This window comes from Rhincodon typus, chromosome 10 (assembly GCF_021869965.1).
Source record: "Rhincodon typus isolate 14 chromosome 10, sRhiTyp1.1, whole genome shotgun sequence".
In the NCBI taxonomy this organism is placed as follows: Eukaryota; Metazoa; Chordata; class Chondrichthyes; order Orectolobiformes; family Rhincodontidae; genus Rhincodon; species Rhincodon typus.
In genome coordinates this window covers 21,971,651-21,988,787 of record NC_063341.1, presented here as the reverse complement: position 1 = coordinate 21,988,787, position 17,137 = coordinate 21,971,651, and the positions used below count along the sequence as shown (strand labels likewise).

General features: G+C 38.7%; 1 protein-coding gene across 9 annotated transcripts in view; it reads right to left on the bottom strand.

Moving 5' to 3' along the window:
- Window positions 1–15,626: 15,626 nt before the first annotated feature.
- The window catches only part of LOC109930690 (single-stranded DNA-binding protein 3), a 49,078-nt gene continuing 47,567 nt past the window's right edge, over window positions 15,627–17,137 (bottom strand). For 5 of the 9 annotated variants that reach the window (XM_048601611.1, XM_048601610.1, XM_048601612.1 and 2 more), the window contains one exon: window positions 15,627–17,039. In XM_048601611.1, coding sequence (XP_048457568.1) covers window positions 16,938–17,039 — 102 coding nt within the window. In that variant the 3' untranslated portion in view covers window positions 15,627–16,937. Of the gene's footprint in view, window positions 17,094–17,137 lie in introns of all 9 variants that reach the window. The other 4 variants (XM_020530148.2, XM_020530151.2, XM_020530152.2 and 1 more) reach the window with 1 other exon arrangement.

Sequence of the window (17,137 nt, the reverse complement as noted above, 5' to 3'; positions counted from 1 at the left end):
TATGGTCTGATCGCGACAAACTACAACACCTTCCACTCGTGAACCATTTTAACGCCCCCTCCCACTCCCTGGACAACATGTCCATCCTGGGTCTCCTCCAGTGTCACAATGACATCACCCGGAAACTGGAGGACCAGCACCTCATATTCTGCCATGGGAGCCTTCAACCCAATGGTCTCAATGTGGACTTTACTAGTTTGAAATTTTCCCCACCCCCAGCCTCATCCCATGACCAACCCTCCCTCTCACCCCTACCTCCTTGACCTGTCAGTTTTCTCTCCCACCTCACTGAACAATCCCCACCACTCCCTACCTGCACTCACCAATCACCATCCACCTACCTTCCCCAGCCCCACCCCCATCTCTATTTACTTCAGAGCTCCCTTTCCCCCCGCCCCCATGTCTGAAGAAAGGTCCCGACCTGAAACGACAACTTTCCAGCTCTTCTGATGCTGCCTGGCCTGCTGTATTCCCCCAGCTCCACACTGTGTTATCTTTGACTCCAGCATCGGCAGTTCTTACTATCCGAGTGATGAAGAAGATGACAACTTTACAAAATGGATTAGCAGCATAGTAGCAGTGGAAAAGACCTGACAAGCTAAGTCTGTGCATTGGTCCAAATAATCTCAAAGCTTTGATAATATCTCACTACCCCATGCCAACCATTGAGGAAATGTTGCCACAACCTGCCAAGGTCCATGTCAATCCTGGATGCAAAGGATGGAGACCAGATAATGAGATTGGCTGGAAGCAGCAGTTTTCAGTAACATTCAGGAGGCAAGATGTAGATAGCTACACATGCTCCACATTTCCACTGCACCAGACGCATATCAATGCAGGCAGCATTCGATAATCAGGTTACTGAAGTAAAAGCAATATAGATGATCTGCTGAACAAAAACCGAAAGAACTGAGGATGCTGTAGATCAGGAATAAAAACAAAATTTCTGGAAAAGCTCAGCAGATCTGGCAGCATCTGTGAAGGAAAAAACAGAGTTAACGTTTCAGGTCCGGCGACATGGAGATGCATGGAAGAAGCCATCTAGATAAAGATCAGATGAACCTCAAATTGAGGAAAAAGATACCAATAAAGACAATGAACATAGGGTCTAATGGTGGAATGTAGTGTCTCTACCTGGGCACATGATATGGGTTCAAGTGGCATCTGTCCCAGTGGTGTCGTAATACGATAATTTAAGATAATTTTCTTTGGAGATAACAGAAGTCAAATGCATTGGTCATATATTGACAGTGAAAGGACTTCGCCTTGATCCAGATAAGACAAGAGCTGCAAATGAGATGTAGAAACCAACAGATTTTAAAGCAGCTTTTGTTAACTACCTTGCAAATTAAGCAAGAACTTTGCTAGAGGGTGAACCTCGACACATGCATACTACAAACAGTAAAATAAAATTTAAAAAAAAAATTGCAGATGCTGGAAATCTGAGACAAAAACAAAGTGTTGGAAAAATTCAGGTCTGGCAGCATCTACAGCGAGAAAAACAGCGTCAACGTTGAGAGTTCAGTGACCCTTAATCAGAGTCTTTATCTCTGACACAGAGTCACTGTTTTTCTCCCTATGGGTGCTGCCAGACCTGCTGAGTTTCAGTAGCATTGTTTTTGTACTGCAAACTGTGTTCAGTGCTATTAGCACACAGATGAAACAGTTTTCATAACCAATGATAACACTAGCAGTGCCGAGGTACTCTGATGTCTATGATGAAGTCAGCTTGCCGTGTGATGTCAGTGAACAACATAGAGAATGGCTCACACAGCAGGGATAACGAGATTAGTAGCGCAGACTGAATAATCTTCCTAGGGGCTGGAGAAGGAAGTTCATCTCAGGAACAGGCAGATACCAGACAAACAGCAAACAACAACTCTCAGGTGTGCCATTAGAAGACCTGAATGCTTTGAAGATTATGATGCAATGAATGTGCGGGGATAGACAAAATGGGACCAACTAGAATGAAATTTGCAAACCATACTACAAACAACTTTTTTTGTCCGTTTTATGAAAAGGGATTGTTTACGGAAATGCATTTGTATATTGTGACTTAGCATAGACATATGCTATTCGATATCGATGCTTTCTGTTTAGAGAGAAAAGCTGTTAAAATCTGCACATGGAACAACTTTTTAAATAGAAATATTGTTCCAGAAGTCTAATGAGTAACCAGCCATCCGGAGAATGGTAGACTCCTCACTGAGAGGAGAATTCCACCCATGTTGCACCACATAACCTTGCTGGAAAAGCTAATAAGTACTTTATGATCAAAATCATGTTTGGACTTAGCCAAGTCAGATGTATGACCAGTGCATGAGCTATAATCTGCAAATTGCCTTTTGTATGCCAACAGAAAATTAAATTTTACAATCAAACATGAAAGGTTTTCCAAGACAGAATTAAGTCTTTTTCAACAATGTCTGGAAACAGACATTCATTTACAAGAGAACTGGCACATTAATTCAAAATGAACATTATAGAAATAGCCCTGAGTTTGGTTTTGATAACAAAATCTAACTTGCATACATGCTAATTATATGTTTGCAAAAGCTGCAAAGGAATCTTGCTGGTGCCATCTGATGTTTGCTATAGGATACTACATGGTGCAGTGTGCAATTCATTTCATTTTTCTCAAATTCTCTTTCGTTGCTGCCATGTTTTGTATCTTTATCCTTTTCATGTATGAAAATCTTCAATTACATCAAACACTTTGTACAGAAGCATGAATTTAATAATATTAAGGGCTAAATGCTGGAAATGCAGAGTCAACAACATCTGAAAGAAAGGTGGTTAACATTAATCTCCAGGAATGACTGGAAGTATAAACACATTTTCACAACTTATACACAGGAAAAGAAAGAAACTAAAGAACTGATTAAGTTTGGGGAAAAACATCCAGTGGAAAAGACAAAAAAACAAAGAGGATGAGTAGAAAGTATTGATTAGATGATGTCAAGCATGGAGCACAGAAGTATTGTCACGCCAAAAGGAAGCTCACAGGTAAAAATAAACTAACATTTGGAGACCTGTGATTTCAATAGAGTGAAGGAAATTGAGGTTAATAAAGTGGATATCTACCGCAATTGAAGCTTAGACGTGAAAGGGTGGATCAGAAATATTTTCTTGAATCTTTTCCAGGAGATCAAAACATGTAAAAAGATCTTCCAGATATGGAACTATTTCCATATGTTCAAAAGTAAGCGTCCACTGAAATTCCACAGTTAAGTGGAACAAAGTATTTACTACTTAATGTGTTAAGAAATTGAAACAATGAGCACCAACGATAGGCTTCCATGTGGCAAACAACAGAAATTCTGTGTAGGGGACTCTGAGAAGCCAGAATTAGTTGGATGGTTCTGTGCTATTAGCACTCTGGAAACAGTTCTAGGAATTAGTATGCAGCTAAGTATTAGAACCAGGACTCGGACGATATCTTGGGGAGCTGAGAAAGTGGGAAGGTTTGCTGCCTGTGCTAGAGGAAAGCCGTGAGGTATATTAATACATCAGTGCAGCTCAGGAAATGGGGTTTGAAAAGCTCACAAGCTGTATTGATTTCATGCAAATTAACAAGATTAGAACTTGTGGGAGAAGTACCAGGACTGGCCCAGTGAAAAGCTGGAGTTGTATTTGGAGTGATGTGTAAAAGCACCTCCGAATACAAATTAAAAGAGAAAACAAAAGACAAAAACTGCGGTGGAGGATGGGTCATTGGACCCAAAATGTTCACTGATTTCTCGCTACAAATGCTGCCAGACCTGCTGAGACTTTCCGGCAATTTCTGTTTTTGTTTAATTTCCTGTATCTGCAATTCTTTCGTTTTTAAAAAAATTGCAGATGTTGGAAATCTGAAACAAACAGAAAGCCGGAGAAACTCAGCAGGTATGGCGACAATCTGCTCAATGTTAACTCTCTTTCTATCTCCAAAATGTTCCAATGAAGCACATTGCAAGCTCAAGGAACAATTTCTCATTTTCCAGTAAGACACTTCCGTGAGATTTCAATATGGAATTCAATACTTTCAGAAACTGATCGCAATTTCTGTTCTATTTTTCTTACATTCCCTCCCTCCATTTCTTGTGTCTTGTTTACGTTGTTCTTAGTAGAAAGAACCCATTCTCTCTCTCATCTTAATTTACATCTGCTTTACATTTCATTCTCTTTTGCCACCATTAACAACTTCTCTTGCACTAGGTCTCTGTCTCTGTCGAAAGTATAAAAAAGAATTTCTAACATCTTTCAGAATTACCGAATTTTTCCAGCATTCTATGTTTGACTCATAATTAGCATGTTAAATCTAGGTGTTAGAAATATCTTGCACATTTATTGCAATTGCATTATTTTTCTAATGTTGTACAGTAGCATTTATGGTTGCTTGTTCAAAACAGTCGAATCTTGTGGTTTTATTCTCAATAAGTCTTGTGGATCTCATGCTTTGTGAACTTTTATTAAAGTTACTGACCTGTAGCCAGATCATAACAGTTTTGTGGTCTGATCCAGCTTGGGGCTTAAGAACTAGAAGATCTGGAGTGTGATTTGAGGTTAAGTGCATTCAGCCAGGATCTGCAGTCTGACAACAATTTTCCCATAACACTAAGCAGGAACATGTCTTGATAGGGTGTTGTAATTATTGTGGTCACGCTTGTTCTTGTCTAAGCTTTTTGATCTCTTCATATATATCCCTAGCAGTCCCTGTGTTGAAGGATATCTGGATATTTTGGAAATTTTGTAAACAGTAATCATTGGGACACATGCGATAGTGTGTTGGACTTAGTGCATTAATAGAGACTTCTAACTCAGATCTCTCCTGTAATCGGCAAGTGGACCACTTAGCTTCAATGACATTGCAGTGATGTCAGTCCTCAGTTTTACTACTCTGGCTTCACCTGTTGAGTGTTTGATAGTGCAGATAGAGTCTCAAAAGTTTAAGTTTCATTTCATTCCTGCATGTTTTGGAATTTGTACAGAGCATCTGTTCAGTGAAGCTGAGGAACTGTTGGCTTTTTTCTGAGCAGGCAGTATGGCTGACTTTGATGATTGCATTTCTTTCTGCTCAAAGAGGCACAGCTAGCCAGTGCTAATGCCCGGTCTCACGTGTATTCCTGCATGAATTGCTCTGACACAATGTATTAGTTACACATAGCAAATCTCAAGCAGACTCTCTCTATTCTCATTTACCCTTTCTTAGCCATTATAGCTGGACAAGAGGGCCTTGCCTCATGGTCCATGCCCAAGCTTGCATTGAAATCCCTCTAAAGAAAGATGTTGTGACTTGGGTATCTTATTGATAATAGTATCAAGCCCCTTCTATTTTGCCTAGTATTTTGCCTCTGTAGTGGTGCAGGTACATAAAGTTAACTGGCCCTGTTTCAATTCATAGGCTGGTGGAGAGGACATCACGCAAACCTTATTTTTGAGGACGAGTATCTATAATTTAGAAGACTGAGTTTTGAATAGAAAACACTCATTGCCCATGAAATCCTTCCCTGCTAGATGAATGTGTAATGTTTTTCTTTCATCAATCCGCTCTCAGTGAAACAGGTCGTTCGTAGGGAAATTAAGTTGATGCTCAGCTTCTCAATTCTGTTTCAATCCTAGCTGTTTTGTACTGCCAGATGCCCATCAATCCCATATAGATTGTACTTATGTTCAAGTTCAAAGAATTAGCTTTTATTTTTTAAAAGTTTCTGGTTGTTTTCCTGGTGCCATGGATTCCCACACTTGTTGAATAACGATTCAAAACTCAAGCACCCATTGGAACAGATGGACTACGGCAGGTCAGCATCTCACTAGTCAGCAGCTGCCCAATGTAAAGTGGCTGACTAGTGGGATACCATTGTCCCTCCCACCATAGGGGGCAGTCCATACTAGTTGTTCCTAATGCCAATCAAGTTGGGCTTATCAGAGCCGGTGTCTTCCATGCTTGATACTCTGCAGTTCAACTGCAGTATCCTCTCCAGGATGGAGGCTGGGCCAAGTTTAGGGAGGCACTGGGCTTCACAAACATCACAGTCAACCTTTCAACCACCACAGCTGAGTCCAACAAAATTCAAGTCACATGTTTAGTTTGGGTGTCGAAATAGAGGGAAACACGGCCTGGTTCACTCCAGATGTTCTTTCAGTATTTACTCTTTTAGCCTTCAGCTCTTGAGTTATCGACAAGGCAATAGAGCTATTAAGCCATAAGTGGGAGTTTGGTTAAATGTCAGGGTGTGCCCACAATGCTTGTCGAGGTGCCAAAACTCCTGAGTGTTGTCTCTAAAGTTTTAGCCTTGGAATGCGAGGGGCCCAGCTCCTTGTGTCCTCCTTTGAAGAGGAACAGCTGAGGATTTGCCAATGGAGAGGCTGTGTACTGACAAGGACTTGCTTATGCAGATCTCTTTCTCACATTACTGCTGACCAGTGGTACATGCTGAAAAAAGGAAACCAGCGAACAAAAGCAGAAAGCATACTAAACACACCACTTATACACAAGACACATAACATTAATATGTTGGATACCGTATATGAAAGCAACTCGCGCAGTCTGAAGTAAACAAGGAAAGCACTTAGAAATAAGGGAATATGAACATTTCCAAGAACGAAAGGTAAACCAGCAGGAAGATCCTGAACTGATCACATACAACAGCAGTAAGTCTAGAACCATAGATATTAAAGATAACAGGAGTGTAGATATAAGCAGGATTAGAAAACTCTTAGGACTGAAAGAGAAGATTCTGATTGACTTAAATAATCTGCAAAGATAGATTAATTTGGTGGGCAAAATATTGGCAGAAGACGTACATTATGAATAGAATTAATTATTTTTTTAGAAGCAAATTATTTAAATGTAGAGAAACTAAATAGACCTCTGAGGCAGTAACAAGCAACACAAAGGGAACCTGTGCATCAGGCATACTTAGATTTCCAGAAGACATTTGACAAAGTACCAACGAATTATCACACTAATGTCCTTAATGCAGGATAGAACATGCCAATATAGTTTTGCTTTCCTTTAGCAGATTGCACGTTTAAGGAGGTAATTTCACTTCAATGCGACATTAAAATATTACTGTACAACTCAGTATTCCATATTTGACAGTTTGTTTGGAATAATTCACTGTCAAACCCAATTTACCTTTAAAAAAACAACTTTAAGTGTTACATAAAGACTTTGATTCACTTGAGCTAAGAGCATTAATTACACAACTGCAGCGCACACACTTTAAAATGTCAGTCATCAGTATGCAGCAACTTAAATTACATAATGACATTTGAAAGCAAATGTTGGAGTAGAATTAGGTGTACAATATTCCTAAGTATCACAAATCCACCTCTATTAAAGTTTTCTAAAGATTTGTTCATATTTATAATGATACACAAAAAGCAGATTTAATCAGTGACTGCAATTTAGTATTGAAAGCATATTCTAATAATAATAATAATCATAAAAAGCCAGGTGAAAATAACTAGAGACAAGACCAAGTGAAATTGAATTGAATTTTTTAACCATCACAATGGAACCAGGATTTCTCAAAAATCACTTTCACATAATTTAGATGCAACTGATCCTATTACACATGAGCAGTTCCTTTTCAATAGAAAATATTTTGAGGTCAAAACACAGTGAACCTACATCCACTACATACCCATAAATGTACTTGTAATTGGTTGTACACATAGCAACTTGAACACAGGATATCACCTTTTACTCAACTGAGCATATTTTTGGACCAATTTTCTTTTTATTGGTTTCTCATTCTTATAAGGTTGGATTTTACAATCTCATTAGTACACACCAATTTCCAACTGATTTCCTGATGCATTGCATCTTTAACACAAGATCAATGGACCCAATAGTTTGGTACAAAGTATTAAAATCCAGCAAGAACCAGTTGGGCTGAATAGCCTGTTTCACATTCTTTGTGGGGACCCTTTCCACCAGCCTTGTTGTCTCATTCCTCAATTTCTGTTCTCCAAAGATCCACTTAGTATCTATCAAACAAGCTTGCACTATTTGCTTTAATGGACCTTACCAGTAATTTATCCTACAACTGGCACTCTCTCAAATAGATTACACTTCCACTCACTTCCCACCTGGTTTACTGTCCAGCTTTTGACTATTTTCTTAAGGAAAAAATTCACTCAGTAAATATGTTTTTGTGATGACAAATCACACACTTCCAATGAATTTTTGAAATGTACAGTCTCTGATCCAACACAATACCCTGTACAAACAGGACTTTAAAACAATTAGGATTATGGAAAGATTTATGGATCTTAGTAATGTATATGCTATGGTGCATTAGACAATCTACAGAGCTTTAAAAAGTTACGTGAAACCATAAGTACAAAGTTAATAACTGCTGCCAGTAAAGATCAGAACATGAGGAAAGCTAATTACAGAAGGGATAGAGATAGTCTCAACAAAGCAATTAACATTTTATACAACTAAAAATGCTTCCAAACAGCTCATATTTCCTTTATATGTGCTTCAAAATAAGAGCAGTTCTAAGAAATTAGGTTAATTCTTCACAATGTTTTTCAACAAGAGACACTTCAATGCCAGTCATGCTTTAATAGTTCAGGAACAAAAGAGATTCAGAACCATTGATTAAATATCAGCACAAAACATTCTTAAACATCTCATCATAATATTTAATACTAAAAAGTTCAAAACATATTTGATCTAAATGTGTACATTTTCCCAACAAAGCCTTTGGAGTGATATAACATAGGTAATTTGGGAGACAGCTACCAGAAATGCCAAGATCAATGGTCTAACAACTGACATTTATCAGCTCCCATGAGTCATTTTTAATTTACAATTTTCATACATTTGTTTTATTGGAAAACATATTTTCTTGTATCTCAGCTACCTCAGTTAACTACTCAGTCTCAACAAAAATCTGCTAACATACATTATTCTCTCAATGCAATCAGCTGTACTGAATACGAATAGTTTAGTAGTAACATGTTCAAAATATTCCAAATTTGCCCAGTACAGAGGTCCCTTTCTGTGCAAAGTTGACTGGTCTCGTCCTGGATGTCAAACGAACAAATGCAAGTTTGCTTACCATCTCTATCATAAGTAGTTTACGCAGGTCTAGGATGAAAGGGATACTCACAGCAAATGAGTACAATGCCAACTGCAGTACAATCACAGATTCATCAGAAATTGCAAGACTTTGAACCCCTACTTATCTTCAGCACAGCATGGATAAAGGGCATGTAGACCATAGTCAATTCCCTGTGACCCTCAGAAGAGGCAAGAAGTGATGAGGGAAAGGGGAGGAAATATGATTTGGTATTTTCAAAGAGTCAAAAGTTCAAGATACTACACAGACTTAAATCAAAATTGTTAAAACATTTCCTCTTTTAAAAGTGAATGTGTTTTATTAAAGACAAGATGAACACCAGTTAAGGGCAACACTTAGAATGGAAACTCCTTGCAAACTTAAAATAATACAACCAGTTTTGAATTTCAACAAAACCAAGATCAAAAGAAACATGTCAAAATCAATTCTTTTGCTTCTAATGGTAACATTCAAAATGAGAACATTTTGATTTTGGTGCATTCGTCCCTGAGTATCCTGTTCATTAATACCTAAAATTAGCATAATCTAATTACTTGATTTTCAGCCACTAGCCCCTTACTTTCCAACATTGGTAATATTCTGCTCTAATGGACTGTGGCTTTTCAACTAAAGTTCCTCACCAAAATTAATGCTAAGCACGTTTTTACATTCACTACAGAAAATATCACCAGCATGCCGAATGTGAAATAAAAATGTCTGCATTCCATCAAATGCAACCACAATATTCACAGATTCCCAGTTTTAACTGAATGCAACTGTTACAATGGTTACTCCGAAAGATACAGGCAATTGAGAAATTTAAGAAGGATGTTTCCCTATACCGTTACAAACAGACTAAATCATTGCTTACAGCAACGTGCACAAGCAATAGAAGAGGCCTAGGCTTATTGTTGAGGCGGCAACAGCGGAGGAGGAATAGGCCATTTGGTTGCTCTAATCTGCTCCACCATTCAATAAGATTGTGACTGATCTTATTGAGGCCTTAATTTCATAATCCTGCCCCAATAACCTCAAACCTTAATGTAGATCAAAAATCTCTTAACTTCACCTTGAAAATGTTCAGTGACCTAACCTTCACTGTTCTGAAATAGAGAATTCCAAAGATTTGACAAGCCCCCAGTAAAGAAATGCCTTATTTCCATTTTAAATTGGAGCCTCCTTATTTTGAAACTCTCCTGCTTCCTGATTCCTCTGAGAGAGAAGCATCCTTTAAGCATCTACCCCATCAAGCTCTTACTCAACCTCATAGTTAAATAAGATCACCACTCTTTCTGCTACATGGCAATGTTATTGGAAATCCTTTTATATAAGGCAACCTCTTTATTGTAGTGAATCTTCTTTGAATTGCCTCCATTCCAAGTATACCCCTACATATAGAAAGCCAAAACTGTACATGGCACTCTAGGCATGCTCATACCAGTATCCTGTATTGTTGTGGAAAGACATTCTCATTTTTATATTCCATCCTTCTTGCAGGAAGGCCAAAATTAAATTTCCTTACATATTAACATTTTGTGGTGCATACCCAGATCACTCTGCATCCTGCAGTCTTTTCACGTTTAAATATTCTGCTTTTCCATTCTCCCCAAAGAGGTCAGGCTCATGTTTAACAATTTGTTTGCGCACACAGTCTATTCATCTCTTTACCTTACATGAAATTCAGGATTATGTTAGTTCCAGAATGCAAAGCAAATGCTTATATTTAACATGAAATAAACGCATTAGCTAACTTGCCAGTCTCTATTTTTGCTGGTTTCACCAATTTTCATCCATGACTTTCTAGCTTTATAAGCTTCATTTACCTCTTTTATGCAGTTTGGAAGCCAATTTTCTTTGCATTCACTTACTTTCAGCATTTGTATTTATTTTTTGCTTTGCTCTAACGCTTTTTGCTTTTCAATTTATTTGTCTGTATTCCTGTTCAATCATTTATAATTTATTTCCTTTTTCACTGTTCAAATTAGTAGAACATATGTTCAGTACAGTTGTTGCATAATGCTTGCAGAGGAATGCAGTTAGCGGTTTAATTTCAAATGCATTATTTGGGATCCACCACATAGGCAAGATATTAGTTTTCATTCCTTTCCCACTCCGCTATTTCCTTTGAAGAGGTTTTGTCACATCATCTTGTCAGGGCTGGTGCCACTTTGCATCCTTGGTTGATATCATCTGTGTATTCAATTCGGGCAAGGCTCTCCACCGAATACCAGGAGATTTTCCACAGTTACAAAAGGTTTTAGAGAAGGTAAGTGCTTGAAAACCTGTGCACAAATGGGCTGAGAATTCAGGATTTTCATTAGAACAATAAATACAGACAAAAGTACATGTCCTGAAATTAATGCATGAAAACATCTGTGCCAAGTGATTAATGAAACTGTGAATATGTTACCTTTCTATTCCTAATGTCTGCAGTTATCAATTTATTGCAAATTTAGGCTCCACATTCACTTCAATTGTACTTTTCCATTCAGAAACAAAAGCCTCCCTATTCCAGTTTGAATCTGTTAGGAGATTCCCGAGCATTTCGTTGGGAATACTTTTCAGCCTCAGGCAACTAGCATCAGCTCCTGCTTCAGGCTAGTGGTAGAAGACAAAATGTTTTTACATGACACCTTTACAGCTCAAAGTTTTTGAGAAGATTTGTAGCTTAGGTTGTGGATCAGGCTGCAGACTTGTTCACCGAGCTGGTGTGTTTGATTGCAGACGTTCATCACCCTGCTCCGTAAACATCATCAGTGCACCTCCGGTGAAGCATTGGTGTTCTGTCCCGCTTGTAATTTATATGCCTCGGTTTCCTGGGGTGGTTGGCATCACTTCCAGTTCTGTTTTTCAGTGGTTTGTGTATCGGGTCCAGTTCAATGTGTTTGTGGGTGGAGTTCTGGTTGGAATACCAGGCCTCCAGGAATTCCCTGGCATGTCTCTGTTTGGCTTGTGCTGTTATGGACGTGTTGTCCCAGTCAAATTTGCGTCCTTCTTAGTCCACGTGTATTGAGACCAGTGAGAACTGGTTGTCTCTCTTGGTGGCAAGTTGGTGTTCGTATATCCTTACTGTCAGTTTTCTTCTCACCTGGCCTAAGTAATATTTCTCAGTCCTTGCATGGTATTTTGTATATTACGTTAGTTTTATTGGGTGTGGGTATGGGGTCCTTTACATTCGTCAGTAGCTGTTGCAGGGTGGCTGTTGGTTTGTGGGCTACCCTGATACTTAGGGGTCTGAGTGTTCTGTGGTCATCTCTAATAGGTCTATCTCACATCAGGGACATATCAGAGATGACCACAAGACCACTTAGACCCCAAGGTAACAGGGTAATCCACAAACCAACAACCACACTTTGTCAGTAGCTATCACATGTTAAGGAGCCCATACCCACACCCAGTAAAACTAATGTAATATACATGCAAGGACTGTGAGAAACATTACATAGGCCAAGCTAGAAGAAAACTGACAGTAAGGATACATGAACGCCAACTAGCCACCAAGAGACATGACCAATTCTCACTGGTCTCAAAACACACGGACAAAGGAGGACACAAATTTGACTGGGACAACACATCCATAATAGCACAAGCCAAACAGAGACATGCCAGGGAATTTCTGGCATTCCAACCAGAACTCCATCAACAAACACATTGAACTGGACCCGATACACAAACCACTGAAAAACAGAACTGAAAGTGATACTAGGAAACCGAGGCATATAAATAACAAGCAGGAAAGAACACCAACGCTTCACCGAAGGCACACTGATGATCTTACCTAGCAGGGTGACCAAATGTCTCAAATCAAACACATGGGCTTGGCGAGCAAGTCTACAACCTCACCTTAGCAGCTCTCTCAAATATCTCAAAAGATTTAACATTATAAAAAAATTCATATTACATCTCAGAAGAAATGAGAGCACAAGTAGCATATTCAGTCCATCTAGACAGTTCTATGATTCAACAGCATCATGGCCATGACTCCATTTCCCTACCTGGCCCATAAACCTCAACTCCCTTGTCAACCAAAAATCTAACTCCTTCATAAATATATTCAATGACTCAGCCTCCACTGTTCTAAGAAAAATAATTCTAAAGATTCACAACACTTGGAAGGTTTGCCTCATGTCCATCTTAAATGGAAGATCCCAAAGTTGTATCTCCTAGTTCCCCACCATAGGGAAACCCTCCCAGCATTCACTCTAACAAAATCACTTCAAATGTTTCAAAAAGATCACCAACTGAACTGGAATATTCATATCAATTCTATGGCAACATTCACTCCCTCCACCACAATTAGTAGCAGCACTGTACACAATCTACAAGATGCACTGCATAAATTCACCCAACAGTCTTAGTCAGCACCTTCCAAACCCACAACCACCATCTAGAAGGACGAAGGCATCCGTGACATACCATCTGCAAGTTCCCCTCCAAGCCACTCACTGGAAATATACTGTCATTCTTATCAGTGTTGCTGGGTCAAAATCCTGGAATTCCCTCCCTAATGGGACCATGTGTACCAACAGCAAATGGACCGCATCAGTTCAAGACTGCAGCTCACTGACACCTTCTCAAAGGCAATTAGGGATGGGCAATAAGTGCTGGCCCACCTAGTAGCACTCACATCCTATGAATGAATTTTTAAAAAAATCTCAACTCCAATGAGAATAGGACTCACCCTGCTCAACCTTTCCCAATGAAAGAAACCCATCATCTTAGGAATCAGCCAAGTGAATCCTTTCCAAACTGTTTCCAATGCAATTCTCTCTCTCAAGTCAATGGTATGACTCCAGATGCACACTTACTGATTCCCACATAGTTGTTAATAAAACTTTCCCTACTTTATTACAAGGAGAGTATAAGAGGATAGCATTCTATTTGCCATCCTAATTACATGATGAACCTGCAAAGCAGCTTTGTGATTCATGTAAAGGACAACCAGCTGTTTCTGTACCATGAGTTTCTGAATTTCCACTCCAATTAAGTAATATTCTGCTCTTCTATCCTTCCAACCAAATTATATCCCACTTGCCAAATTTTTGCTATCTATATCATTTTGTAAAATTTGTTGTCACAACTTCCTTTCCTATTTTTGTGTCTTTAGCAAATTTAGTTACCAGTCATCAACGTGGATTGTAAATAGCTGAAGATCCAGCACTGACCCCTGTAGCATCAATTTGCTGAATCTAAAATGACCCATTTATCCTGACACCTTGCAGCCTAAGAGCTACCCAATTCTACATCAATGCTAATGTGCTACCACTAACACCATGAGCTCTTATCCCGTGTATTAATCTTTTACGTTACACCTTATGGAAATTCAAATACACCACACATACTGGTTCTACTTTGTCCACCCTGCTCGTACGTCTTCAAAGAAATCTGATAAATTAGTCAAATATGATTTTCCTTTCAAAAAACCATGTTGACTATGTCTGAATGTATTATTATCTTCTAAATGTTCTGCTTCTCTAATAACAGACTCAAACATTTTCCTTACGGTAAATACTGTGCTAACTGGACTATAGTTTGCTTTATTCTATCTTCCTGCTTTCCTAAATTGAGGTGTTATGATTGCAGTTTCTACTCTGCTGTGACCTTTGTTGAATCTAGGAAGTTTTGGAAAATTGCAATCAATGCACTCACTATCACTCATGACTCTAGGATACAGGCCATCAGGTCCAGGAAATTCAACTTTAAGTTCCAATAGATTACCTATTTCCCTAACGAATGGATTGTTTTACATTGACCCCTCCCTTTTCCTTCTTGATTTTCAACAATTCTTGGGATTTTTTGTGTGTCTGCCACAATGAAGTCCAGTACAAAGAACCTGTTCAACTCTTCCATCATTTCCCTGTTTCCAATTACTAATTTCCCAATCTCTTCCTGTAAGGGATCTGATCTTACTCTAGCTACTCCCTTCCTTTTTATATACCTGCAAAAACTATCATATCTATGTTTTTAGCTAGCTTTCTCACATTCTAAATTCTCCCACATTTTAAAACAAATTGTCCTTTGCTATTCGGTCTATACCAATGTGTGATTTCCATTTCCCTTCCCGTGTGCTTTAACAGTACCAACATTGTCTCCAATTCAGGCAATTTATGCTTCAGATCCAACTCCATACAAGTTAAGGCAAGACTTCAGAAACTCATTTCAACATTACCATATTTTGATGGTTAATGTTGGTCTAGATTCAAACCTAGCTACTTGGGTCAAAGTGCATTGTGCTGAGCTAGCCCATTGTGCACTCTCCCCAGCTTCTTACTTTCATAACCATTTCTCTTTGCCTTTTTCAGGTGAAAATTACAGAACTTTTCCTGATGCTACAAGGATTCTTCCGTGTGATCATCACATTTTAGACAACCAACCATACTCAGCTCTGTCAGACTATTACATTTCACATTTCTACACAGTTTAGTATTTAGGCGTATTTCACAGAGAAACTCCTAACTTTACTAAAATCTTAACAGGAAGAACAATTTTTTTTTAAAAAAGATATTTAGCTCTTGCACCAACCATTTAGGTAGCAAGTGTCAACAAGTTAGCAGAAAAGAATCAAAATTAAGTTTTATGTTTATATTTATTACAGCGTTGGAGAAAAGAACCGTTTCATTCAAAACCAACCCAATGAAGACAATAATTTAGCGAATTTGTAAAATTACATTTGCCAGACTTGTCTTTTTTCTCAGTTTAAAATGCACGATTTGCTGGAGACCGAAATCTACAGTAAAACACCAAAATTTCATCAGTATGTTCCAATCTGACTGCAAATAGGAGATTTACATACTTGTTCAGCAACTCTACAGCTAAACACAGTTAGAATGATTTTAAACACATCTAAAAAGGCAATTCATTTAGAAAGATCTTGCTATTCCCCCAACCCCCACCACCCCCCAAAAAACAAAAACAAAGTATGGTAACATCCCATAACCTGCAGTCAGCACAATAAACACAGTTGACGTTCCTGAAAACTCTGTAAAGGGGTGCAGAAAAAACATCCCTCAATAAAACATTAGCAACGAATATTGAACACAAAACTACAATGTAGAATTTTTTTTCTTTTTTATAACCAGACTACAAGGTAAGAAACACAGAACAGCTACAATGTTATCAAGATTCAGCACAAGGGTTGTCCAGGCAAGATAATATTTTACATAACTTGATACACATTGTATAGAAGTGGGTTTAAACAAAAGACCATCTACAGGTAGTGTGTAACTGTACAGAGATCCCAGCACGATTGTAGTGCCACTAAAACTGTTTATTATCCTCTCTCTCAATCACGTGTCTGCAGTTGTCTCTTTCTTGCGTACAAAGTTTTCCTCTGGATCGATAAAGGTAACAGAGGATTGAACCAATCCAGATTCGAGGTGTGAATGTACATGTGGGCGCGGGGTAGGAAGGATAGCGGGAGTTGGGGAAAAGATATACGATCCTCTCAATCTGCAACCCACTGCACAAATCATCGTTCAGCTACACAGGTATGGAACAGCCACTGATTAATACCTTGCAACTGGAGAGAAGGGCTCACAGAAGCAAGAAAAAAAATAATCTGTGCCACCAAAAAAAGGTCTTCAAAAGTAAACCACATTGTGTAAACGTCCCAGATAAAATGGCTACAATATGGACAACATCGGATCTTATACCTAGACTAGCGCCTTATTCAGTTCAGCACAAAAATACACGGGTTCAAAGGATGAAGCAGAGGAGGTCTGTTCGGGTGCTAGAGGCGTTTACATTTTTTTCTTTGCTTCAAAAAGATGCGATGTGTAACGTACAGTCCTTCCAGGAGAAGGGTTTTATGTCTTGAATTTTTTTTTGTCCTTCATGTTTATGGAATAAAAGAAGTTCAGCCTTTTTATTGCGTGAAACTTAAAATTGGGGTTTTGCCCCCAGTTCCTCGTCAACACGTTGAACTGCTTCTTGCATACGTTCTTTAATCTTCCAGAGGGCAGCCGTTTCATCATTCTGGTCCTGGAGAAGGGGGAAGGGGAAAAATCACACGCTCATCGTCATGCTGGGGGAATACTGAAAGAAAGTGACAAAGATTACATGGGTTGGAACCATACAAC